Source organism: Pleurodeles waltl, chromosome 4_1, assembly GCF_031143425.1.
Source record: "Pleurodeles waltl isolate 20211129_DDA chromosome 4_1, aPleWal1.hap1.20221129, whole genome shotgun sequence".
In the NCBI taxonomy this organism is placed as follows: Eukaryota; Metazoa; Chordata; class Amphibia; order Caudata; family Salamandridae; genus Pleurodeles; species Pleurodeles waltl.
The window spans coordinates 675,818,705-675,845,277 of record NC_090442.1 but is presented as its reverse complement, the minus strand read 5'-3'; the positions used below and the strand labels follow the sequence as shown (position 1 = coordinate 675,845,277).

General features: G+C 44.8%; 1 protein-coding gene across 50 annotated transcripts in view; it reads left to right on the top strand.

The window, feature by feature from the left end:
* The window catches only part of CELF2 (CUGBP Elav-like family member 2), a 986,198-nt gene that overhangs the window by 759,355 nt on the left and 200,270 nt on the right, over window positions 1-26,573 (top strand). For all 50 annotated transcript variants that reach the window (XM_069229233.1, XM_069229249.1, XM_069229230.1 and 47 more), the window contains one exon: window positions 17,157-17,239. In XM_069229233.1, coding sequence (XP_069085334.1) covers window positions 17,157-17,239 — 83 coding nt within the window. The remainder of the gene's footprint in view (window positions 1-17,156; window positions 17,240-26,573) is intronic.

Genomic DNA, 26,573 nt, shown 5'->3' with positions numbered 1-26,573 from the left:
TCCCTTTTTACAATCAGTCCGGCCTAGTGGGATTGGGTCCCCAGGGTAAAAATCAGCCTGGGGAGGGGGGGAGCAACATATTCTCCCCTCCCAAAAAATACCTATATTGTTCCCTCCCTGGACATGGCCCACCAGAGGACATTACAAATAAATAAGCACAGGAGACTGCACTTGTTTTTTATTTTTTTATTTTGCAGTAGATCCGCCTTGAATTTGTGACAAAATAAATAATTAAAAAAAAAAAAACGTTTTTGCCCCAGGTCCAGTCCATGTGGGACCCCACCTTAGGGGGGCAGGATATTCCCACCATGGCCCTTGTGCTCTTTCTTGCTTTTTTCTTGCGACTTGAGTTTGAGTCTCAAGTCCCAAGATGGCTGTCACCACCACCTAGTTGAAGTGGTGGCAACCAATCACAACATAGAGGATCCGCATCTTGAGATATACATAAATATATTTCCTTTAATAACTCCAAACCTACTGAACAGATTTACACCAAATTGGAAAAAGATGTCTTTCTAGACCAAGATCTAGCTTTCTGCAACATTTGGTGTAATTTCATTCAGTAGTTCAGGGTGTGGTCATGTCTAAAATCCCTATGGAAAATTGCATTGGGAAAAGGCATTTTAGGATGCCTTTTTCTCAGCCTCCACATGACGAATCATCCCACAACTTTCCAAACAGCATATATATATATATATATATATATATATATATATATCAGTTGGGAGCTCTGCCTCACATTACAACATGCAGTTTGTCCCGCTGCATTATGGTTAATGCAGTACAAATTTATGCTTACTTCATTTATAGTCTGTAGTTGTTTACCTTAGTGGGTGCAGCTAGTTCTGTATATCTCTAGACACATGTTTCTGGGCTCACCCCTTCATCAATAGAGAGCAGCACGCTTTTCTCTGGGGTTGCTGGAAATTCTGAGAGGACTTTGGAAGCATTTCTAGCAACCCCAGAAAAAAAGCCTCCCACTAAGGGGAAAATCTACAGACTACAAATGAAATAAGCACAAATTTGTACTGCACTCATCATAGTGCAATGGGGCAAACTGCATGCTGGAGTGTGAGGCAGGGTATTCCCAACTGCTTCATGTTTAAAAAGGCTCCCTTGAGCCAGCAAGCTGACGAGCTTTGGTTGATGCACCTCTGTGCCAGTGAGTGGTACTGAGACATGAGAGCACTTTGGCAGCATTTCCAGCAACCCCAGCGAAAACGTGCTGCTCTGTACTGACGAAGGGCTAAACCCAGAAACACGTGACTAGAGATATACAGCGCTAGCTGCAAACACTAAGGTGAAAAAATACAGACTACAATATGTACTGCACTTACCATAATGCAATGGGGCAAACTGCATACTGGAGTGTGAGACAGTGTGCTCCCAAATGTGTGTGTGTGTGCGTATATATATATATATTATGTGTGTGTGTGTATGGATGAATATATTATTATTCCACAAATTATAGTGAATAATATAGCTATATGAATGTATATATGTAATGTATGTACATATATGTATGTCATGGATGGCACTGTGCTAATCCTATACTTAAAAACGTTGCTAGAAAAGTAGGCATTTGATGTGAGCAAAGCTAGTGTGTCGCTGGTGTCGCAGGGGGCTCCTTTCTGGAGCTGTTCTCCACCTAACCTTGGAAACTACCCAAATGATTAGTAGATTGTTTAAAAAGTAAAATTGGCTGTCATAATGTGCAAAACTGGTGTCGTGTCACTGCCTGTGGCATGATAACAATAAAGGAGCATGTGAGGTCAATTTCACTAGCAATATGCATTTGATGAACAGAGGTCGATGAGAGGGTTGTACTTTTATCAGCAACAGCGTGATTAAAGCAATAGAACATTGAATTTAAAAATCTCATTTTTGCATCAAGGATGGCGAACGTTGCAAAATGCCCTTTGGCAAATGGCAGCAAGAGTCAAGTGGGGGACAGATCTTGACATCATGTTGAACTTGAAGGAGCCCAGGAACCTTAGCCCAAGCAATGATCTTGAGGTCAACTGTGGCCTTCTCTGTACATCACAACCCGCCCTTTACTTCTCACGTCATATTTATGAGCAGGAAAGCATGGGGGGTACAAGGGAAACAACTGGCCTTCGGCTCGCCTGTCTAGAGCTGTATCAGATGGACAGATGGAGAAAAGCCAAGAGTGGTCCCAGTTGAGATGCTGGGCGCGTGCAGAGCGGCACCTGTTCTGTGTGAGAATATGCTTACAAAGGAGAGCCTCATTCACAGAGAGGATGCATCGGAGCCCTACTCGCGTTTAGCCTTCCGGCTCTGCAGGCCGCTAGATCTGCTTGGAATTCAAACGTTGGCTGCGCGCATGGTGGAGGGGGGGGGGGTGTGGATTGTTCAATTCATAACATGATGGCGCTGCTCATGTCCTGAGTGCTGACAGGTCTTGAATTGAATTTTAGAATCCCTTACTTGCATGGCGAATAAAGGCTCTAGTTGTTAGGTTCTTACGTGACCTGTGCTGAAGTGCGTATTAGTTGCGGGGGTGAGGGGCATTTCACACTATTGGGTGTAGCAGCTTTAAAGCACCGCCGAGGAGCCCTTCTATTCCTGTAGCCCAGGGCCATGGCTCCAATGTTGACAGCAAAGTGATAATGCACACACCGCTATGGAACGGGGACACCGCTGCTTCTAGCTAAATGCTGGAACTTGAGTTAGAGGCGACCTGCTTGTTTTTGTTAGGAAACACTGTTTAGGTTTACCCCGCCCAGTCGTCGGAACTGCAGAGAGTGGAAGAATGAATCTATGAATAAGTGTGCTTCTTAGGACTCTGCTATAGAAGAAGGTTCCAACCGGTAAGGAGCACATTTAATAGTATTACTTAAAGGATAACTGTACCCACTAATAATGTTACCGCAAGTACAGGAGTACTCTATTTTAACATTACTACAGGTACATCTCTAGTTTATGTTGGTGTACTGTAGGTAGGCCTGTACCCTAATTTAACATTACTACACATACATCTGTACCTTAAAGTATCAATACTACAGGTGTCAGGACCCTAGGTTAAGATTACTGCAGGGAGGACTGTGCCCTATTTTATCATTATTACATGTACTACATTTGTACTCTTTATGAACATTACTATACATAATCTTGTAATTTATATTAACATTGCTAAAGGTACACTATGTTAACTAGGCCATGGTGAATTTCAGTCACACTGGAGCAACTGGAGTAATTTCAATAATTCTGTCTATTAATCTTTGGAGTGGAATTACAGATAATGATGCAATGAAGCCCATTCACATAGTTGAGAATAATTTAGGGGAAATGTCCTACTGTCAGCGCACATTTAGTGAGCTCGATTGTCCAATTGCTATTTATGTTCTTTTTGATTTATAGCTATTTCTTAGTGCAATATGCATCTCCACAACCATTTTGAAGGTGAGGATGTATTTTTCGGAAAATAGAGCTAAATACTGGGTGTAAAACTGAAGGAAAATCCAACAACAAGTGCACATTTAGGTAGCGGTTGCTTGTGCTCATTATTCATGGTCCCTTGTATTTGGCACTATGTCTTAGCGCAAAATGCATCCTTGCACCCATTGTGCACGTGAGGGGAATATTTGTGCTAAGACAGTAGCGCTAAGTGTAGATTTACTCTTCTCACCTAATTTAATGTGATCCAGCTGGATGTTTGGGCACTTTCGTGTGATTACACTACATAGAATTATGTGAGTTACGCCGATCACTAATGTTAACATTACTGCAGGTAGGGCTGTAACCTATTTTAACTTTATTACATGTACCCCTATAACCTAGGTTAACATTACTCCAGGTATGATTATACCAGTGCCATACTGTGGAGCCATTCAATCCTTTTGGATTGTTGCTGTGTATAGGGACCTGAACTATCAGGAATAGTTTTCTGCAATGCTAAAAATGACACATGAACCTAACTAATAATAAAAAAAAATGTAAATTAGCAGCTGCAGTTGCATAACACAAAATGGTGGGTCCACTCTGCAGACTGTGGTGAGGGCCCTTGAGACTCATCTCTCACAAAAACTCATAGGCCTTAAGATGAATGGAGCCCCCCTCAAAGGGCATTCCCCCCCGCCCGATGCACCCTCCCTGTCCAGGAGTTGCCTATGTTATGCCTGTGAGCAGCTGTACCAAAAGTGATTTGCCCGTTCAGTATTTCGACTATCTTCTAGAGTCCTTGGTCTTCCACTGATTTACTCTCTTGTAAAGTTTTGCTGCTTTTAGATTATGACTTAATGGTGAGCTTTTGCTTCAGATTATTAGCGATCAAAATGTGATCTCTCAATTAAAATGTAAAAATGTTCTTTGCTGCAAAATCACTAAGTAATTGGCCACGCAGGAGTGTAGCCTGCATAAATGACCACACAAGATCTCAAGATCTGCGGGGCGGCCCCCACCACTATTGCGGTGGAGCGTCGCCCTGCTGGTGAAAGCTGAAAAATAAAGGGTTAATAAAAGTATTTTATGATCCCTTTATTTTTCCGCTTTCATAGGGCATGGCGGGGCCAGCCTCTTTCGCATTAACTAGTGGAGGAGGAGAGGTAGTGCGCTTCTAAGTGCTCATGTACGTCAGAGGCCGGCCAAACTGACATACGCACTTAAAACTCTCCACCCAGCTGTGTTGCACAGCCAGATAGAGAGCAAGTACAGTGTCCCGGAGCGGCATTTCTGCCCACTCAGGCCAATCCTGGCACTTCTTTCATGCTGTTTAAATGCATGAGAGAAGCGTCTGGATTGGTTGGGGAGGGACTAGGAGACGAGAGGCTTCGGAAGCGACGGGACATGGAGGTGGCAGGTAAGTTTATGTTTTTTTATTGCCTCCCCCCTGCTCCAAGCGCTGCTCCATCCACCAGCCGCTACTGAAAATCTGTGTTTTCTCCTGCATGCCATAGTGGATGTCTTTCCAATTTCGTTCACTTAAGACGTCATTGACGGTGGATTGCATGAGGAGAAACGTGAAAGACCATAAAAAGCATGTTTCACTTCCCTTCTGGTCTCAACATTTGTAACATGAAACTATTACCATTTCCAAAAAAGACGTCAGAAGCAGCTCTGTCAGATATACCAGAGACAGTGGTGTTCATTGGTAACATCATTGTTTATAGTCTTTCTCTGTCATTGAGCTCCTTTAGAAATGTCATCAGAAATGCGACAGTATGTGCAGAACTGCAGCTTTCAGTCTAATGATTGCACAACATCTTCACTTTGAAAATCACGAGGGCTGTAAGAAGTGAAATCCCTCCTCTTCCAGTGACACTTCAAAATGATAGAAGCAGAGGTTCACTGCTAAATTTTGGGAAGATGACAATTCATTCAGGCTTGAGATTACTGCAATGGCTTTTATGATCCTATTTACTCACTTGTTATCTGCCTGCTGTTTACTATGCTTATTGTGCATGTATCGTTTAGAAACCAAGCCTGCATAGCAGCGGTGGCTGCTGCAAATAACTCTTGATGGGGCAGCATGTGGGAAGAGGGGGTGTTGGGAATAATTTTTTATAAAGAATCACTTACCTGCCACTGCCCAACACTACTTTGGTGTTCATCATCTTCTCAGTGCTTCTCTTCTTGTTCCTCTCCCCAGCCAATCCAGGCAGCCCTCTTATGCTATTACCCAGCATTAGAGAAGTGCCTGGGTTGGTCTGAGTGGGCTGAAATGCCGCTCAGTTGGGAACTGGGAGCCTGCTCTGGTTCTCCTCCCGGCTGTGCAACACAGCTCGGTTGGAGAGTTCTAAGTGCGCATGTCGGTTTGGCAGGTGTAAGACGGCTGGCCAAACTGACATGGGCACTTAGAGTGCACCTACCATTCCTCGTCCCTGCTGCTGATGAAGAATGAGCAGCATGGTGGACTTGATAAGTGAAAAATAAAATGATAATAAAATAGTAAAATAGTTCTATTATCGTTTTAGTTTTCTGCTTTCTGCTGCCTTTCAGCAGTGGGGTGATGCTTCTCCACCATAACAGAGGGCTGCCCCTGCTGCATAGGTGGCCTACTAGCCCTTCCTAACTTTTACATGCATATATGAACGTATATACTCATATCAACAATTGAATGTATTCCTCATCTTCCAATTGGTCTGGTTCACCCTTTAAAAATCTTCAAGCAAATACATTAAATTGTAACCAGGGCCTATGGAGTTATGCAGTGTTTTGCATAGTTGGATTTGCTGCATTTGCCAAATAATCCCTGATCTGCAGACTTTAACCCAAAAAAATTGCTTCTAGTTCCAAGGGTTCCAAAGCTATCAAAAACACAGCAACACGTTTTGCTGCATAGTGGAAGCCCCTTTGCAAATGTTGAGTGCAGACACGTAGTTTTGAGAAGGGAGTGGGGGGGTTTGTGCATGAGGCATTCCTCCCCCCTAAAGATGTATTCTATAGTAAATAGGTGGGTACAAGTGCTTTCAGTCGGGTTTCTGAGGTGTCTGACATTTTTCACCTTGCAGATTTACATAAACACAGACAAAGAAATACACACATAATCTGTTATCTCTGTTTTGAAGGCCTTAAAAAACAGTTGGTTCATTTGAAAAATATTGTACTTTAGGTACTCCTAACAATATGTACTGACTTTAAGCCCCCCTCATGCCCTACTTCTCATATAATGTATTTGTTCGATGGCATCTGTCGCTGTAGATACGCATGTTCTGCAATAGCTCGCCATCTGGTGTTGGGCCGGAGTGTTACAAGTTGTTTTTCTTCGAAGAAGTCTTTCGAGTCACGGGACCGAGTGACTCCTCCTTTTGTCTCCATTGCGCATGGGCGTCGACTCCATCTTCGATTGTTTTTTTTCCGCCATCGGGTTCGGACGTGTTCCTGTCGCTCCGAGTTTCGGAACGGAAAATTAGCTAATTTCGGAAGATTTTCGTCGGTATTGTTGCGTTCGGGATCGGCGTACTTACATTCCACACCACATCGAAGATCGAAGAGCTCCGGTGCCCTTCGGGGTAGTTTTTCGATCCTCCGTCGGGGCCTGGTCGGCCCGACCGCGTGCTGAAGAACGCCGATGGAACGGACCCCGTTCCGTTTCTGCCCCAAATGCCACAATAAATACCCCTACACAGACCAACACTTGGTCTGCAACCTGTGCCTGTCACCTGAGCACAGCGAAGACACCTGCGAGGCCTGTCGTGCGTTCCGGTCCCGAAAAACACTCCGAGACCGTCGAGCCAGAAGACTTCAGATGGCGTCCGCACCGACAGCCCAACGGGAGTTCGAGGAACAGGAAGAGGAAGGTACCTTCTCGATCCAAGACTCAGACTCCGAAGGATTCGACGATACACAAACCGTGAGTAAAACGTCGAAATCCACTCAGAGGAACATTTACAAGGCCCAGGGGACGCCACTGCCACCAGGCCATGGCTCGACCCATAAATTCGGTGACCGACCGTCGGCACCGAAAAAGGCCCAAACAGTGCCGAGATCGTCCGACTCCGGTCGAGACACCGGCACGCAGCCTTCTCGGGACCGAGAAAGTGCTGGAGACAAGCCTCGACACCGAGATGCCGGTGTGGACACGGCTCGACGCCGAGACAGCGGCACCGAAACAGATCGAAGCCGAGAGGTTTCAGCCCCGAAAAGGAAAAAAATCACCTCGGAGCCGAAAAAACACGCAGACAAAGTTTCGATGCCGAAACAAACTGCAAGAGACCCAGCTTCAGGCTCTTATACAGAAGAGCACTCGCTAACCTCCCAAATGCAGAAGCATAGGTTTGAGGAAGAGCTACAAGCAACTGATGTGGACCATACGCAAAAGCGTATCTTCATTCAGCAGGGGACAGGAAAAATAAGCACCCTTCCCCCCATTAGGAGAAAGAGAAGGTTGGAGTTCCAGACGGAACAAACACCACAACCAAAAGTGGTGAAAAGAGTTACACCACCACCCTCTCCTCCGCCCGTGATTAACGTTTCACCAGCACAAACTCCATCACACTCCCCAGCTCACACCACCATGAGCCAGGGTGACCAAGATCAGGACGCATGGGACCTATACGACGCCCCAGTGTCAGATAACAGTCCGGAGGCATACCCTACAAAGCCATCTCCACCAGAAGACAGCACCGCGTACTCTCAAATGGTGGCTAGAGCAGCACAATTTCACCACGTAAGCCTCCACTCAGAACAGGTCGAGGATGATTTCCTATTCAACACACTCTCCTCCACCCACAGCTCATACCAAAGCCTGCCTATGCTCCCTGGTATGCTCCGGCACGCAAAAGACATCTTTAAGGAGCCGGTCAAAAGTAGGGCAATCACACCAAGGGTGGAAAAAAAGTATAAGCCGCCTCCTACAGACCCGGTTTTCATCACTACACAGCTGCCACCAGACTCTGTCGTTGTAGGAGCAGCTAGGAAAAGGGCCAACTCTCACACATCTGGAGATGCACCACCCCCAGATAAAGAAAGCCGCAAGTTCGATGCAGCTGGTAAAAGAGTCGCAGCACAAGCTGCAAACCAGTGGCGCAACGCGAACTCCCAGGCACTACTTGCGCGCTATGACAGAGCCCACTGGGACGAGATGCAACATCTCATTGAACATCTGCCCAAGGACTTACAAAATAGGGCAAAACAAGTGGTTGAGGAGGGACAGACCATCTCCAACAACCAGATACGCTCCTCCATGGACGCTGCAGATACAGCTGCACGGACAATTAATACATCTGTAACTATCAGAAGGCATGCATGGCTCCGAACGTCTGGATTTAAACCAGAGATTCAACAAGCAGTTCTCAATATGCCTTTTAATGAAAAAGAACTGTTCGGTCCAGAAGTGGACACAGCGATTGAGAAACTCAAAAAAGATACGGACACCGCCAAAGCCATGGGCGCACTCTACTCCCCGCAGAGCAGAGGGAATTACAGCACATTCCGTAAAACGCCCTTTCGAGGGGGGTTTCGGGGTCAAAGCACACAAGCCAGCACCTCACAAGCCACACCGTCCAGTTACCAGGGACAGTATAGAGGAGGTTTTCGGGGACAATATAGAGGAGGGCAATTCCCTAGAAATAGAGGAAGATTTCAAAGCCCCAAAACCCCTACTACTAAACAGTGACTCACATGTCACTCACCCCCTCCACACAACACCAGTGGGGGGAAGAATAGGTCATTATTACAAAGCATGGGAGAAAATCACTACAGACACTTGGGTTCTAGCAATTATCCAACATGGTTATTGCATAGAATTTCTACAATTCCCTCCAAACATACCACCAAAAGCACAAAATTTAACAACACACCATTCCAATCTCCTGGAGATAGAAGTGCAGGCACTATTGCAAAAGAATGCAATCGAATTAGTGCCAAACACAGAAATAAACACAGGAGTTTACTCACTGTACTTTCTGATACCAAAGAAGGACAAAACACTGAGACCAATCCTAGACCTCAGAGTAGTGAACACTTTCATCAAATCAGACCACTTCCACATGGTCACACTACAAGAAGTATTGCCATTACTAAAACTACACGACTACATGGCAACTTTAGACCTCAAGGATGCTTATTTCCATATACCAATACACCCATCGCACAGGAAATACCTAAGGTTTGTATTCAAAGGAATACATTACCAATTCAAGGTACTGCCTTTCGGATTAACAACCGCACCAAGAGTCTTTACCAAATGTCTAGCGGTAGTCGCTGCACACATAAGAAGGCAGCAAATACATGTGTTCCCATATTTGGACGACTGGCTAATCAAGGCCCATTCGTTCATACAGTGCTCAAATCACACAAATCAGATCATACAAACCCTCTTCAAACTCGGGTTCACCGTCAACTTTACAAAATCCAACATTCTGCCGCGCAAGGTACAACAATACCTAGGAGCCATAATAGACACATCAAAGGGAGTAGCCACTCCAAGTCCACAAAGAATTCTAAATTTCAACACCATCATACAACGCATGTATCCAACACAAAAGATACAGGCAAAGATGGTATTACAACTCCTAGGCATGATGTCTTCATGCATAGCCATTGTCCCAAACGCAAGACTGCACATGAGGCCCTTACAACAATGCCTAGCATCACAGTGGTCTCAAGCACAGGGTCACCTTCTAGATCTGGTGTTAATAGACCGCCAAACTTACCTCTCGCTTCTGTGGTGGAACAACATAAATTTAAACAAGGGGCGGCCTTTCCAAGACCCAGTGCCACAATACGTAATAACAACAGATGCTTCCATGACAGGGTGGGGAGCACACCTCGATCAACACAGCATACAAGGACAATGGAACGTACATCAAACAAAACTGCATATCAATCACCTAGAACTTCTAGCAGTTTTTCAAGCACTAAAAGCCTTCCAACCAATAATAGTTCACAAATACATTCTCGTCAAAACAGACAACATGACGACAATGTATTATCTAAACAAGCAGGGGGGGACGCACTCCACGCAGTTAAGCCTGCTAGCACAAAAAATTTGGCATTGGGCAATTCACAACCAAATTCGCCTAATAGCACAGTTTATACCAGGGATCCAAAATCAACTCGCAGACAATCTCTCTCGAGATCATCAACAGGTCCACGAATGGGAAATTCACCCCCAAATTCTGAACACTTATTTCAAACTCTGGGGAACACCTCAGATAGACTTGTTTGCGACAAGGGAGAACGCAAAATGCCAAAACTTCGCATCCAGATACCCACACAAACAATCCCAAGGCAATGCCCTATGGATGAACTGGTCAGGGATATTTGCTTACGCTTTTCCTCCTCTCCCTCTCCTTCCTTACCTGGTAAACAAACTCAGTCAAAGCAAACTCAAACTCATATTGATAGCACCAACTTGGGCAAGGCAACCCTGGTACACAACGCTGCTAGACCTATCAGTGGTACCCTGCATCAAATTGCCCAACAGGCCAGATCTGTTGACACAGCACAACCAAAAGATCAGACACCCAGATCCAGCATCGCTGAATCTAGCAATCTGGCTCCTGAAATCCTAGAATTCGGGCACTTACAACTTACCCAAGAATGTATGGAAGTCATAAAACAAGCCAGAAGGCCATCCACCAGGCACTGCTATGCAAGTAAATGGAAGAGGTTTGTTTGCTACTGCCATATTAATCAAATACAACCATTACACACAACTCCAGAACATGTAGTGGGTTACTTGCTTCACTTACAAAAATCTAACCTGGCTTTCTCTTCCATTAAAATACACCTTGCAGCAATATCTGCATACCTGCAGACTACCTATTCAACTTCCCTATATAAGATACCAGTCATTAAAGCATTCATGGAGGGCCTTAGGAGAATTATACCACCAAGAACACCACCTGTTCCTTCATGGAACCTAAATGTTGTCCTAACTAGACTTATGGGTCCACCTTTTGAACCCATGCACTCCTGCGACATACAGTTCCTAACCTGGAAGGTGGCATTTCTCATCGCCATTACTTCCCTAAGAAGAGTAAGCGAGATTCAGGCGTTTACAATACAGGAACCTTTTATACAACTACACAAAAATAAAGTCGTCCTAAGGACCAATCCTAAATTTTTGCCAAAGGTTATTTCACCGTTCCATCTAAATCAAACAGTGGAACTTCCAGTGTTCTTTCCACAGCCAGATACCGTAGCTGAAAGGGCACTACATACATTAGATGTCAAAAGAGCATTGATGTATTACATTGACAGAACAAAAAACATCAGAAAGACTAAACAACTCTTTATTGCTTTTCAAAAACCTCATGCAGGAAACCCAATTTCAAAACAAGGTATAGCCAGATGGATAGTTAAATGCATCCAAATCTGCTACCTTAAAGCTAAACGACAGCTGCCCATTACACCAAGGGCACACTCAACCAGAAAGAAAGGTGCTACCATGGCCTTTCTAGGAAACATCCCAATGCAAGAAATATGTAAGGCAGCCACATGGTCTACGCCTCACACATTCACCAAGCACTACTGTGTAGATGTGTTATCCGCACAACAAGCCACAGTAGGTCAAGCCGTATTAAGAACATTATTTCAGACTACTTCCACTCCTACAGGCTGATCCACCGCTTTTTGGGGAAATAACTGCTTACTAGTCTATGCAGAACATGCGTATCTACAGCGACAGATGCCATCGAACTGAAAATGTCACTTACCCAGTGTACATCTGTTCGTGGCATCAGTCGCAGTAGATTCGCATGTGCCCACCCGCCTCCCCGGGAGCCTGTAGCAGTTTGGAAGTTACCTTCAATTATTTATATATGTATCATCTCAACCTTAAATAGGTGCATACTTAGTCACTCCATTGCATGGGCACTATTACTACAATACAACTCCTACCTCACCCTCTGCGGGGAAAAACAATCGAAGATGGAGTCGACGCCCATGCGCAATGGAGACAAAAGGAGGAGTCACTCGGTCCCGTGACTCGAAAGACTTCTTCGAAGAAAAACAACTTGTAACACTCCGGCCCAACACCAGATGGCGAGCTATTGCAGAACATGCGAATCTACTGCGACTGATGCCACGAACAGATGTACACTGGGTAAGTGACATTTTCATTACAGGCTATACCAGCCTGACTGTTGGTAAATCTTGAATTCCTCACTCCCCCGCCGAATATGACTGACCAAGCTGCACCCCGATTGACTGCTCGTCTTTCCTTTGCTTATTGGGTGTTATACTGGTACCAATGAGATGCAACCAAAGCCCAGAGTGTGTTAAATGTACATGACAAAGTAATTAGGTAATGCTATCAAAAAGTGTGCTGCATTACACCTCATAATTTGCCTTTTCTTGCTGCATAATTCATACAAATCTGCCACATAATTTGGCTCCCCCTGCCATATAATTCCAATGGCCCTGACTATAACCCATTTCAAATGAAGTCTTCACTTTACAAATCACAGTCATGTGTTCAAAAAATGTGTATTTTAACTTTGGCAGCCGAAAAATGAGCCTTTCCAGCATAATGAAGCTGTAAAGGCAACAAAAGTGATAGGCATGCCTAGCAGGTGATGTGAAAATAATATATTCTGATTAGCTGCTCGTTGGTGAATATCTACCAAACCTCTTCACAGGGGTGTATCTCACTTTAAAAGTAATAAGTGTATATTGTTGGTAGCATGACTCCTTCAAGGCAGGTTTCCGGTTATTGAAACAACTATTCACTCCTTCCAGAGATATAGGAAACATTCCTGTTTCTCCTGGCCGGCTACTGTTAACAGTGTTGATAGGGGAGGAGGAGCTAGTCACGTGGCTGGGGTGTGGCCTCTGTACTCTGGGAGCGGCCTGCTGTACACACTTGAGCAATAACTCCTCCCGTGTACATTGCAATCGGGCTCTGATCTCATAGGAGGAGCATGCTGCAGCATAAAGGTCTCTAGAATGTTTCTGTTTTCTAGGGTGTGGAGTAGGACCCTTGTAATTAATTAGTGGCCTTTGACCCTGTCCGCCTGTCAAAGCCTACCTACCCTAGATAGTGCAAGATAATGCCACTGAGTAACAAGATAATGATCGGAGCACAATGCTCCTTGGCAATGACTGGTTTTGTCACTGAGTGTTGCACAGAATGGCTGTGCCCAAAAAGTGCGGTATTTAGAAAAAAAAAATCAAGATTTTAGCGCAAAATTCGCACCGATGGCAACACACATAACTTTTTCCAAATACTTTGTATGAATGAAGTGTGCTCCGTGCTAGCTTCAGACGCCCCCTTGGTGAACCCTTTATCTCTGAAAATGTAATCATTTCATACAGAATTCAGCATTTCCCAGCGCACATACCTGTAACAGCTGTGGCTTGGAGAGATTTGAGATAATCCAGCTGGATTTGTTCCTACTGTACCAAATCGAATTCCTAATTTGAAGTGAAAGCTTTCTTCGTGTATCTTACCCTCGAAGAGATTGGTAAATATATGTGCCGTAAGGCAGGGTCACGGTGAAGGCAGATGGTCTTCTTGATCAGAGTTAGAAGCCTATTCACAGTCAGGACTGTTTTCAACTTGAGCTAGCCCTCCATGACTACACCATTCACATGTCTTCGCTGTTTCTTAAATAAGTGCCTAAAGTTCCAGCTGAGCTGTGCCTTTTCGTGGTCGCAGCGACCGGCCTGGCTACTCTGATATTTTCCCAGTGGGCCGGACTATTGGAGTTATGTGGCATTTGAGAAGAAAATTATGCAGCCGGGGAGGTCCAAATTATTTGCCACGAGAAGGCACACATACAGCATAAAGTAGAACGTTTTGTTGCAGAACTCCGTCATTATTTCGCTATTTTTACACATATCGACAGTATCTGGGCAAAGGTTTCAGTATCAGATTAGCACCTAAATATGGCTGTTAGCAATTGCTAGGTGAAAAGTTATGTTTGCAAACGAATCTGGTTGCAGGGCAGCACGCATAGTCACATTTTTAGTTTTGTGATTAGTTTGAGCTTGAAATATTTATTTTCCTTAAAATTTACAAATTATGGAGAAGATGATTGATTTTGAGGCCAGTGTTGAAGATCCAGCCAATAGGCCCTGTGCTCGCTGTGCCACTGAACTCAAGCTACCCTGGCTGATGAGGGATGTTCCCGAAACGGGTTCCAGGATGCTTGCTTCTAGTCCAGGGAGGACTTGGCCTGGCAGTTCAAGCTGGACTGTTCCGATGAGGAGCAGGATCCAGACTGATTTGCATATGGCTAGGTCCAAAGTGGTGGTGTGGTGAGCAAATAAAATGATGGATTAAACCCAGACTTGTGACGAGGGAATGTTTGACAATGTTCAGCATTCTGTCCATCATCTTTTTAAGTTGCTCAAGATCCATAATCAATCAGAAAATGACAGTCGCGTATATTCAGATGCCCTGGCTGCAGGCTAGAGAACTGATTTTAGAGCTGGATGGGCTGCCATGAACCAACCATGCGTCCATGTCCCCATTCGATGCGCAGCTCCTTCAGTGTGACTTTGAGATTTTGAGTAATTTTTTGGTTCTCTCTCTCCTACTGGTTCTCTCGAAAGCTATTGGTTAGGCTCCATTTACACATACTGAGCACTGAAACCAACTAATCAAAATCCCACATATAGTTTTGGTCAGTTACCGTTTCATATCATCAGAAGTGTTTTTGTTGGTTTAATGTCACTCGGATACAATGCACCAGACCCACACTTCTTTGTCACACATTATCACAATCTAGTTGTTTACTTTAATTGATGAGAAAAAGAGTTGCGTCTCCCAGAATTCATTTCTTTGTTAGCTTTAGCTGAGAACTGGAGTGCTGCCATCATGGATGAGTAGTAGTTAGTGTTTTGAAATTCCTGACAGGCAGCTATTTATATTTTGATCAGTTTTCAAAACGAATTCAATTAGTTGTGAGTTGTTTAAGTAGCTTGATGGCTAGCACATAAGCAAGATACTTTGTATACGTGTACTACCCTGAAACAGGGCTGAGGACATCCGCAGGCAAATCTAGGTTTAACAGAAGCTGTAAACACAAATTTGGTATTCAGATTGTAAGGTTCTGTTTGTAATAGCCGAGAGGCAAATCACATGTCCGATCCTAGTATGTGGAGCAGGAAAACGACAAAGTATTCAAGTTTCAGGATGTGGGGCTGACTCGGAGAAGGCACCGTGGCTATATTCATTTGATGGTTTATGAACGCATCACTCAGCCTGGATTTACACTTTTGTTTACATTTTATTAAAGGTGAACTTTTGTTCACAGCATTCTAACCACTTTTCCTGCCTGTTCGAATTCTCTTGTTAAGGTCTCCTGTTCAAAAATTATCTTTCTACATTTACCCCGCTACCTATTGACCATTTCCCGCATTGCAGAACACCTGTATGATCTCAAAATATATTAGCCACCACTTTCCCTGCAGCACATCTAATGCCTCCCCTTTCAATGCCTTGACAAGCCTCAACCCGGACAACTTTCCATGTGACTGTGCTATAGTGAACTTCTGTTCCTTAGTGTGAAATCCATTGGCTGGATGTCTGTCTATCTATCTATCTATCTATCTATCTATCTATCTATCTATCTATCTATCTATCTATCTATCTATCTATCTATCTATCTATCTATCTATCTATCAGTCATGGGTTGGCCACAAGTCCTTGCCTGGGGCCAACTCTCTGCAGTCAACCCTTCCACACATGGCCTTCAGCAGTGTGCATCTTGATTAATTCCACCCATGTTAGTGTTATTAAAAATAATGTATATCCCATTTGACACTGTGACAAATGTTAATGGTGACTCTTGACACAGGCAGGAGTCCGAGCTGGACACTTATTGATATTGGTGATCCAGCATGTCTCTCACGTAAGCATTGCAATCCGTAATAACGACCATAGGCACAGTCTACAAGTGACATTGCCCATTATGCAACTGAATGACATGCAACAGTTTAACAACCTATCCAGCACACAGAGCCAAAACTCATTATATGGCACACCATCAAGGCCAATAAGAAAGTGGCACGATAAATTCACGGCATCACGAGAGCCCAGCTCCGCAAAATTTAACCAAAACCTCTACAAGCGTTCCAGCACACCTGCAAAATTAGTATCATCATGCACCACGAAATTAAAGCAGATTCATGTGCAAAATAGAGTGCATTCCCTTAAATAAGTGAACTGTTCCTCAGGCCATTTGTGATCATTCTGTACTCAGGTTTGCAGAAGGACGTGTATAGTTAGTTGGCTGCCAGCTTGACAGTGAAATGAGATGGTATGCGATAGAGGGGCATGGATGTTTACCCGGGAGAATCTGACCCACATACTAACAGATTAGACCCAGCATTCAGTAGTCATTGAATTGCACACCAAAGAAAGTTAGTAGAACCCTGGGTAGTGATATATCCGGGTATAAAGGCTTCAGCATACAGTCCCAATAGCGAGCATTCTCCAATCTGGATGTTCAAATTATACTCTTGTTGCTTCACAGGATAAAAGTCTCTCAGATTGATGCTGTTAGAAAGCAGGGGGGGAAATAACTCTACTTTAATTCTATGGGCTATCTTCACCTTGAATGATGTATTGAGTGTGTTCAGTAATTCTAAACAGTCCCACAAAATAAATCATCATTTAAATTTTCTCCCTTTTCTCCTGATTTTGGAATTATGCGATGGCAGTCGTGTTTGTCATTATTTCTATTATACTTGAGAAAAGCGTGCGCCACGGCGCCTGACTCCTTTTCGTTCTCTCTCCTCAGGTTGCTGTTTCGTCACATTTTATACAAGAAAAGCTGCACTCGAGGCACAGAATGCACTGCACAATATTAAAACATTACCTGGGGTGAGTACCCTTTTTTCTCCTATACTACCACATATTCATGGTCTGGCCACCTTCGTGTGTTCTGGCTGCAAATTAAACAGAAAGATGTCTGGAGGATGCTGTGCCTCTGGCTGCCTATTGCTGACTGCCAATGAGAAGAATGTTCGGGACAGACTTTAGTGATGTAATTGCCCAGATCGGGGGTACCTTAGCCAGCTCTCCAGTTTGTGAAGTAAGTGTCTAGGATGAACGCAGGGCTGTGCCACAACCGTACTGGTGAGGAATGAGTGCAGTAATGGCACTTTCTTGCTTAATAGAAGTGTATATCATACTTTATTGTAGGTTCGCCATTGAAAAATGGCTTCGTGTACTAGAAACATTGTCTAGAAACATCAGTGCACCCTATGCAGCAATCTCCATCATGGTCTGTGTGCTTACATTGTTGGACACTTTTTTATGCAACAGTGTGACAGCAGTGTGATACTCCAGGGATAATATGAGAGTTTCAACCTCTGGGCGTCAGTCCTTAGTGTCAGAGTGGATGAGGTTCTGGCCTTTGACTGGTGCTTACACAGCTGTATATTTCTCTGCCTTGCTTTTCTTTTCTCTGGAGGCCATTTTATGTTCTGCCCCTCTGCGCAGCCAGGTTTCTGCTTCATTGGGGTGTGGTTGGAGGAGGTTGTGATGGTCTGATTGCATGTTCTGAGAACAATGCTGTTTTTATGTCCATTAGCCACTCTCCCTTAGAGTCTTTTCAACATAGACCTCCGAGCAGTCAAGAGTGCTTGGATTTACCACAAAGCAAAGACCCAAAGGTATTCATCATAGGTTTTGTTTATTCAGAAGGTCATAAAATGGCATTGGTTGAGACTGAGGGGAGATACATCACTTTTAGTGTTCATTTTAAATTGTTGGTCCTTAGTTGTTTTGAGACAGGACATCCTGTATATTAACTCTGGGCTCCTCTTAGTTGAGCATAGTCTTATCCATAAGTATATGTGCTTTTCGTTATCTTTTTTTTCCTCTCAATTCGCATCCTAAAACAGTTTCATCAAAATCAGGGTCACCGTGGGACACTCATACAGAGAAAATAGAGTAGAAATGGGCTGGTGACAATACCTGCTGTCCAAGCACCCAAATACTCATATAGTTATTCTGCACTGTAGCACTCCTTCATGTCCGATACTGTTGATCCTCCCAACTTTCAGCAGTTGATTTAACTCTATTTTCATATGTTTCTCGGTGTTCTATCTCATTCATCCCTGAACATTTTGCAGAAGGTTGCCTGTTATTTGATTATCATTTTAGGATTGAAAAAATGCCTTCACAGGCATCCAGAAGGATAGCAACTTGGAAAGGGACTAAATCATGAGTGAATCAATATTTTATGTTTATGGAGGCCTAGCTCCTTGATTCACTAACCTGTAGGATAGCAACATCTATAGAAGATCAGTAGGTGATTAGGCCTTCTGTACAGCACTTAAAAAGACTAATTAAAGGAGGCACTTAAACGTGATGGACGAGGTAGGGGTGATTGAAAAGCCATGGTACTGTTCTTGGAAACAGAGGACTTATGTTCCAGTCCCCGCTTTCCACTTGTCCAAATTTGTGAAACACCTTGGTAAATGGCTTTATCTCCAGTGTTTCATTTGTTCGTGACAGTGGATCTTTCTTTCATACTCTGTGTCTTGAGGATATTTACAATGGCAGCCGGCAGCTTTAGGAGGGGGGAGGGGGCAGGTGAGAAGCACACACACACACTCATTCTTTCACACGCACACACACACACATCCATTAACAACACTCATAACATTCAAACATGCACGCATGCACCAAACACTCATTTTAAAACATCATACACTTACCTTCTGCCTCGGAGGTCCCAGGAGGGTTGGGACTGCTGCCTTCCCTCATTGGCTGACCCTGGGCAGCAGTCCCAGCCTTGTCACAGAGTGAGATGGGGTCAGTGAGACTGCTGACCCCACCCCACTCTGAGACGAAGTGTCACTAATTGACACTCGCCCTGGGCCCTTCATGGCTTAAACCTGAAGCGCCCAGGGCAAAGTCATTGGGTGACGCTTTCCTTGTCACCCAGGGGAGGGCCTCGAGGCACCTTTTCTGAGCCAAGGAGGTCACGCCCATAGGAGCTGTGACCTCCTCAGCCCAGCAAAGTTCAGCTCAGGCAACCAGGAGTCTGCGCAAATGCAAATTGTGCATGTCTCGCTCCTGGCTGCCTGAGCTGAACATGAAGAGTGTGTGTCAGGCTGACCTTTATTCAGCCTGACAGACACTCTTCATGAGGGGCAAAAGGTGGGGAGGTGTGGCCCCTCTGCCTTAAAGGATGGGCCACGCATGTTTATTTAGTTAACTCTTGGTTTTACAAATCTGCTAACTCACAGACTCGCTCTCGCATAGGGTCATGAATTCAATCCTCACTATCACTGTTTTCAGGCACAAAATATCTTTCATATTAGAGCATGCTGGGTCATACCTAAATTAGGAACACCAGGGCTACAATAACCAGAATATTGTTAGTGATAGCATGCAATAAGAGTGCATTTTGCATTTATATAAAGTTAGGGGCAGCAGGGTTTGGGGAAGCAGGTGGGTTTATATTTAGCTGCGGTGCAGTGATTATCCGAGTAGAGTGTAGTGATGCAATATTTCTGGTGCTGTGCAGTGCTTCCAGAGTTCCAGTGCCTTGAGACTGGATAGGGTGGTGGTATATTGGGGCTACGGCTGTGGGAATGAGAGAATGCGAGCGGGCAGGGAGGGGAGATGTTAGTGGAAGAAAGCGAAATGCAGAGGATTGGGAAAGGGGAGTAGGACATGTCCAATTAAGAGATGCAAGTGAAAGAGAAAGAGAGGCATGGGAAAAATGTATGAGAGATGTTAAATATGTGGCTCAAGGATGGGAGAAAAGATAGAAGTAAAAGCAAGCTAGAGGCTTGTGGCAGATGCGCAGTGAGGTGCATGGCAGGGGTGCAAGACAAGGTAGGTAGGCAGGCAGGGATAATTGCATAGAAGAGAGAGGTACAGGGGAGGGAAGTTGCTAGGAAGATGAGAGTTCCAAGAGTGGAATGATTGGTATATGACAACAGAGGAATGCAAGTAATAGGTACAGGAGCATAATGAGATGCTTGTAGAGTGGCAGATGCATAATGGAGGCATGTGGGGCATGTGCAAGTGGTGGGGGCAGCTAAACGAGACCGGGAAAGGTACATAGAAGAAGTGCAGAAAAAGGGTCCAAAAAAACCACACACACACACACACAATGAACGCTGACATCCGTTAGATAGTAACTTATGTAAACAAGCATTTGCAATGCAATGGGTCTCGCATCTGCTCGAGTTAGAGCTATTAGCGTTATAAACTCCTAACCCGACTTTTCTTGCCACATAAATTGAAAATTGAAAGTTAAACACTTTCACATAAGGAAGCCAATTCACAGCGCCACGGCCGCCATGAGCATCAGCGTGAAGAGATACACAAAAGGGAAAGAAGTCAGCTCACAGCTAAACTTATTGGCAAAAGTGCAATTAGCCATTAGCGATGGCCAAGGCGGTAACAAAAACCCGCAAGGAGGGACAAAGTTAAACCATTTACCAATGTAATCAAAGGATTTTTGAAGGGCAAGCCCACGAACGAGTGGTAGTGATGGGCGTGACGTGGGCGTTGTTAAAAGCCCAGATACACACCAACACGTCGGAAAGCATCGCATGCGCGCTGCAATGCTCAACCTAAAAAATTATCTGGATTTCAGGGAAACCGGCGATACCTGCACAGAGGTCACTAGAGATGTTCCACATATTTTTGAAGCTCACCTAGAACAGCTTGAAAATGATGGGCCTGCTGCAGGGACACCCCGACAGCAGTGCTCGCTCCCCCAGGCACTGCAGCGAGTTCCCTGAAGCTGTAGAAACCGAAATCTAATTAGCTCAGGTAACTTGTGGCATACTAATTGGGACAGGGCGCCTGTCAGAAATATGAACTTGTGCTCCCCCTTTGGGGTCTAGCTGCCGTTTGATTTTTTTTTTTTTCAGTTCCCAGAAAGAAAATGCAGAACTAATTTAGTTATGAATAAAATATTCATTCTTTGCTTCCAAAACCCGTGAAAGGTCAGCTCTAGTAAAGTACTTTTCAGCCCTGTTTAAATGTCTGAGAACAGCAGCTCTGCCTAGACATGCCTTCGACTATGTAGATATTGTAGGCCAAACTTAAAACATTAGACATATTTCAATTTCACAGACCTGTAAAGCACTTGTGAGCAGGTCTGAGCATTTAGACCTTTTGAAACCTTCGCCTGTGCAGATAAGAAGCTATGTGCAGCACTGCCCGATATAAAAAAAAAACTGTGAAGTCCTGCCTCGCATCACACACTTATCATGTGTCCTGGCTAAATATCAGGTATATTATGCAGAGTTGCTAGAGGTTCAGGTAGTAGGCATTGTTAACAGAGATCCAGGACCTAGAGATCCAGATGCCGTGCACTGCTGCTAGAGATCCAGGACCTGAGCAGTACTGCTAGAGATCCAGATGTTCTGCAGTGCTGCTAGAGATCCAGGTCCTGGGCAGTGCTGCTAGAGATCCAGGTCCTGAGCAGTGCTGCTAGAGATCCAGGACCGGAGCAGTGCTGCTAGAGATCCAGATGCTGTGCAGTGCTGCTACAGATCCAGGACCTGAACAGTGTTGCTAGAGATCCAGATGCTCTGCAGTGCTGCCAGAATTCCAGGTCCTGAGCAGGGCTGCTAAAGATCCAGGACCTGAACAGTGCTGCTAGAGATCCAGATGCTGTGCAGTGCTGCTAGAGATCCAGGACCTGAGCAGTGCTGCTGCTAGAGATCCAGATGCTCTGCAGTGCTGTCGGAATTCCAGGTCCTGAGCAGTGCTGCTAGAGATCCAGGTCCTGAGCAGTGCTGCTAGAGATCCAGGTCCTGAGCAGTGCTGCTAGAGATCCAGGACCTGAACAGTGCTGGTAGAGATCCAGGACCTGAGAAGTGCTGCTAGAGATCTAGATGCTGTGCAGTGCTGTCAGAATTCCAGGTCCTTAGCAGTGCTGCTATAGATCTTGCACTGTGCAATGCTGCTGGACACTCGGGTATTGTGTATCGCTGTTAGATATCCAGGTACTGTGCAGTGCTGCTAGAGATCTGGATGATATGCAGAGCTATTACAGATCCCCGAAGTGTGCAGCACTACCTATGTTCTATGTATTGTTAGTGACCCCAGAGATCGGGCACTTTGCAGTGCTGCCAGAGGTCTGCATACTCTTTTGTGCTACCATGTTTCCAGTTATTCTGCAGTGCTTTGCTGACATCAATCAATATACTGTGAAAACCTCCACAGAGTACTACGGAGTACTTCCAGCAATGTTGTAACGAAACTTGAGGTGGCCACTCTGTAAAGTACCTGGAGGGGGACCCCTCCCCCCTGGACCCAGTCAGGGGCCTGCCACCCATGTACAGTGTACTGTGCTGACGCGTCCCACTGGAGCTTGGGGGCCTCCATGCACCACAAGGGTCTGTGGGGGCCTTTGTTACGAGATTGACTTTCAGTGCTGAGTCTGCAAAATGGTATGTGCAGAAGCTAAACGTTTTTCTTAAAAGCCCGCCAATGAAGGTGTCAAATAATTAAGATGCTTATTGTTGACTCTACCATATGCCTCTTTCTTACATTGCCCTGCACTTCCTCTCTCTTCATCTCACTCTTACAGGTTCTTTTTGTGCCCCAATTTTAGCTCTCATCTACCAGGGAGCTTTTAGCTGTCTGATAAAGACCTCTGGTGCACCATACCAAAAACTTATATTGATTGCTTACCATCAGTTGGCTTTATTTTGTACCTCATTTTCTTGCTTCTTAGTCAGTGGCTTTCCTTCCTCTTCTTGTCGAGTCTAGCCTATTTACCATCTGTTTGATTGACTGACTTGTATCCTTCCATGCTCACATTTTAGAAACTACTTTTAGCTTTTTCATTAAGCGCTGCAATTTATTGCACCTGCCCACTTCCATTACTCCCATACTCCTTACAGTCCTTAAAGAAAATGCATTTATTTACATTTTGGGAGGGCCTGGCTACTTCCGTTTGGTGCCAGACTACTCTGCAGTCGAAAAAGCACTTTTTCGCACCTACCCTGCTTCTTCGTCCCTGCACACTCACTGATGCTTCCTAATTTCACTCCTTTGTTGCTTCCCTAACTTTGCAGAACTTTAACATTATTTACCTTTATTATTTCTTTATTTTTTTTTTGTAAGGCCCAGCAGCGGTTATTTTCAGATGAGTCACTCCTCATTTCAAAAGGTGTTTTGCGCAAATAAAATGAGATTTTATTTTAGTTACTGATCAAAGTGGTGTCTGCCATTGTGGATCAGTAAATAAAAACAAGCATTTGCAGTGCAATAGGTCTCACATTTGCTTGAGTTAGAGCTATTGGCATTGTAAATGCATAACTGGACTTTCCTTGCCACATAAATTGGTCAACCCTGTAGTATAATGTGGCCCTCTCTGCAACATAATTCCAGCAGCCCTGCATATAACTAAAGCACTTCCATTTATCTTCTTCCTCTATCTGCAGCAAAAAATGAAAAGATTTCCATTATTTTATATTATATTATTTTGGGGTTCTACCAACCTAGTGTGGGAACTCAGAGATGACCTAGACAGAAAAAGCAGGTCCTGCGGTGAGTTATGGACAAAAATGTTTTGTAAGAGAAATGCTCCACAAACCAAGTGCAGCATCTTGACTGTAATGCTCACCTAGACAGAAAAAGCAGGTCCTGCGGTGAGTTATGGACAAAAATGTTTTGTAGGAGGAATGCTCCACAAACCAAGTGCAGTATCTTGACTGTAATGCTCAGAACAGCCCTATATAATCATATATGCCTAGAGGGCATAATATCATGAAAACAGAATGGCAAAAACAAATGCACTGTAAGCATTTATGTAGCTCCTAGAGTGCATAGTCTTTTATACATTTTCAGGCCTAGCAGGCCTACTGCAATATCATTACAAACAAGGCCCTAAAAACACAAACTACTCCCAGCTGTAAAACAAAAGTTTCAGCCATGAACGAATTTAACCCCTTTGGTACCTGGGAGGATCTGGTCTCGCCCTTGGCCACAGTTGCCGTGTGCCGAGGACGAGACCAGCTCATCCTGCACAGGGCCCACAGGGGAGCGCTAGCGGTCCCCCATGAGCTTCCCACCCACCTCCCAGGGCAGGGACAGAAGGGGAATCATTTCCCCGTCCACCCCTGACCCCTACACCCCCCAGTGACGTCTGATGACACCAGCGTGCAGATCGCTTCCAACGTGATCTCGGAAAAGAAATGCAAAAGCATTTCTCTTCTGACCCGGAGGTGGGGCGGGAGAGACATCAAAGGAAAGGAAAGACCTTTTGTTTCCTTTGATGTCTCTCTCAGAATTTCGGCTACCCGATCGGGAAGCAGAAATGCCCACTAGACACCAGGGAGTTTATTTGTTTGTATATATTTCAATAAACGCAGCGGCCCCTTGGGCAAGGGTCGCTCCCTCGTGGGGCAATTTGTTTTTTAAAGCCGGGGGCAGATCGGCCTATTGTTATGGGGGGGGGGGGGGCAGAAACCTCGAGACCCCAGGGATTATTTATAATGTTTATTTTTTTGCAGGCGGGGAGCGACCCCTTGGGGGGGAGGGAATTATTTTTAGGTAATTTTTACCCCCCCGGGGGCAGATCAACCTATTTTTATTAGGCCAATCTGCCCTAAAGGGGGTAGAAACCACTAGACACCAGGGATTTTTTTACATATATATATATGAATTAGGGGAGCGGCCCCATGGACAAGGGTCGCTCCCTAGGGGGGGCTTTTTTTGAGGCCTTTTCTGCCCCCCAGGGGCAGATCGGCCTACTGTAATTGGGGCAGAAACCAATTAGACACCAGGGAATGGTGTGTGTGTATGTGTGTGTTTTGTTTGGGGGGGGCAGCCCCTTGGGCAAGGGTCACTTCCCATGGGGCACATTACTGTTGGCCTATTGTTGTAAGGTCCATCTGCCCCCAAGAGGGACAGAAAGCACACAAAAGACCAAGGAGGATTTTATTTCAAAATAAGAGGGTGAGGGTGAGGGTATGGTCATACCCCTACCCCAAATAAATGGGGCCAAAGTTGTTCTGCCCACTGGTGGGCAGATGGGGCAATTACCCCAGATCCACTCCCTGAGGGTCGTGGGGGGGTGGCAGAAAGCCTACTAGATGCTAGGGAATTTAAAAAAACATTGAATAGAGGGGTGGTGGCTAACAACCAGTATGGGCATGGTTATGCCCCCCACCCAACTGAAAGTGGTAACAGTCCTTAGCTCTCCCCTTCACACTAAAACATGTTATCCCATGGCAAGCAAGGGGACATTTCATTATTTCGGGTTTTGGTTTTACATTTTGGCCAAGAGAGCTTGTCTAACTCTAAAACCCGTCCCACTTGGAGTGGTGAGGGCTGCACTTTTGGACTTTGGGACTCTGCCATGTAGAAAAACCCACAAGACCTAGACACATCTGAAAATTAAACATCTGGGTGAGTCCAGGGTGTTGTGCTTCACATGCACCCTGCGACATTTTCTTACCCACAATGCCCTGCAAGTCTCCAACTTTGCTGGAAATCACATATTTTTCCCACATTTTTGTGATGGAGTCTTCCGGAATCTGCAGGAATCCATAAAATTCCTACCATCCAGCATTGTCGCATCTATCACAATAAAAATTCTGCCCCACTTGTCAGCCTAAAAATGTTTTTTCTTCAAACTGCCCTTTTGGACCCGCTTTGGTTCCCCCTCAATTTTGACATTTTTTTTGCTCTTGCCTGTCACAGGCACTTGTCCCACCTACACAAGTGAGGTATCATTTTTACCTGGAGACTGAGGGGAGCGTTCGGTGGTAGGAATTTTTTCCCGGTGCGGTGATCCCACACAGAAATGGGGGAAAATTTTGATTTTTTTTTTTAATCTAAATTTGAGGTTTGCTGAGGATTCTGAGTAGGAAAACACTGGGGGATCCACACAAGTCTCACCACCCTGGGCTGTCTAGTTTTCAGAAATGTTTGGGCTTGGCAGGTTTCCCTATATGGCTGCTGAGCCCAGGACCAAAAACGCAGATGCCCTCCCCCCCAAAAAAAACAAATAGATTTGTATTTCATAATTTTGATGTGTCCATATAGTGTTTTGGGGCATTTCCTTTCATGACACTAGGCCTACCCTCACAAGTGAGGTACCTTTTTATCTGTAGACTTGGGGGAATGCTGCGTGGAAGGAAATCTGTGGCTCCTCTCTGATTCCAGAACTTTCGGTCACCGAAATGTGAAGAAAATGTGGGTTTGTTTGCCAAATTTTGAG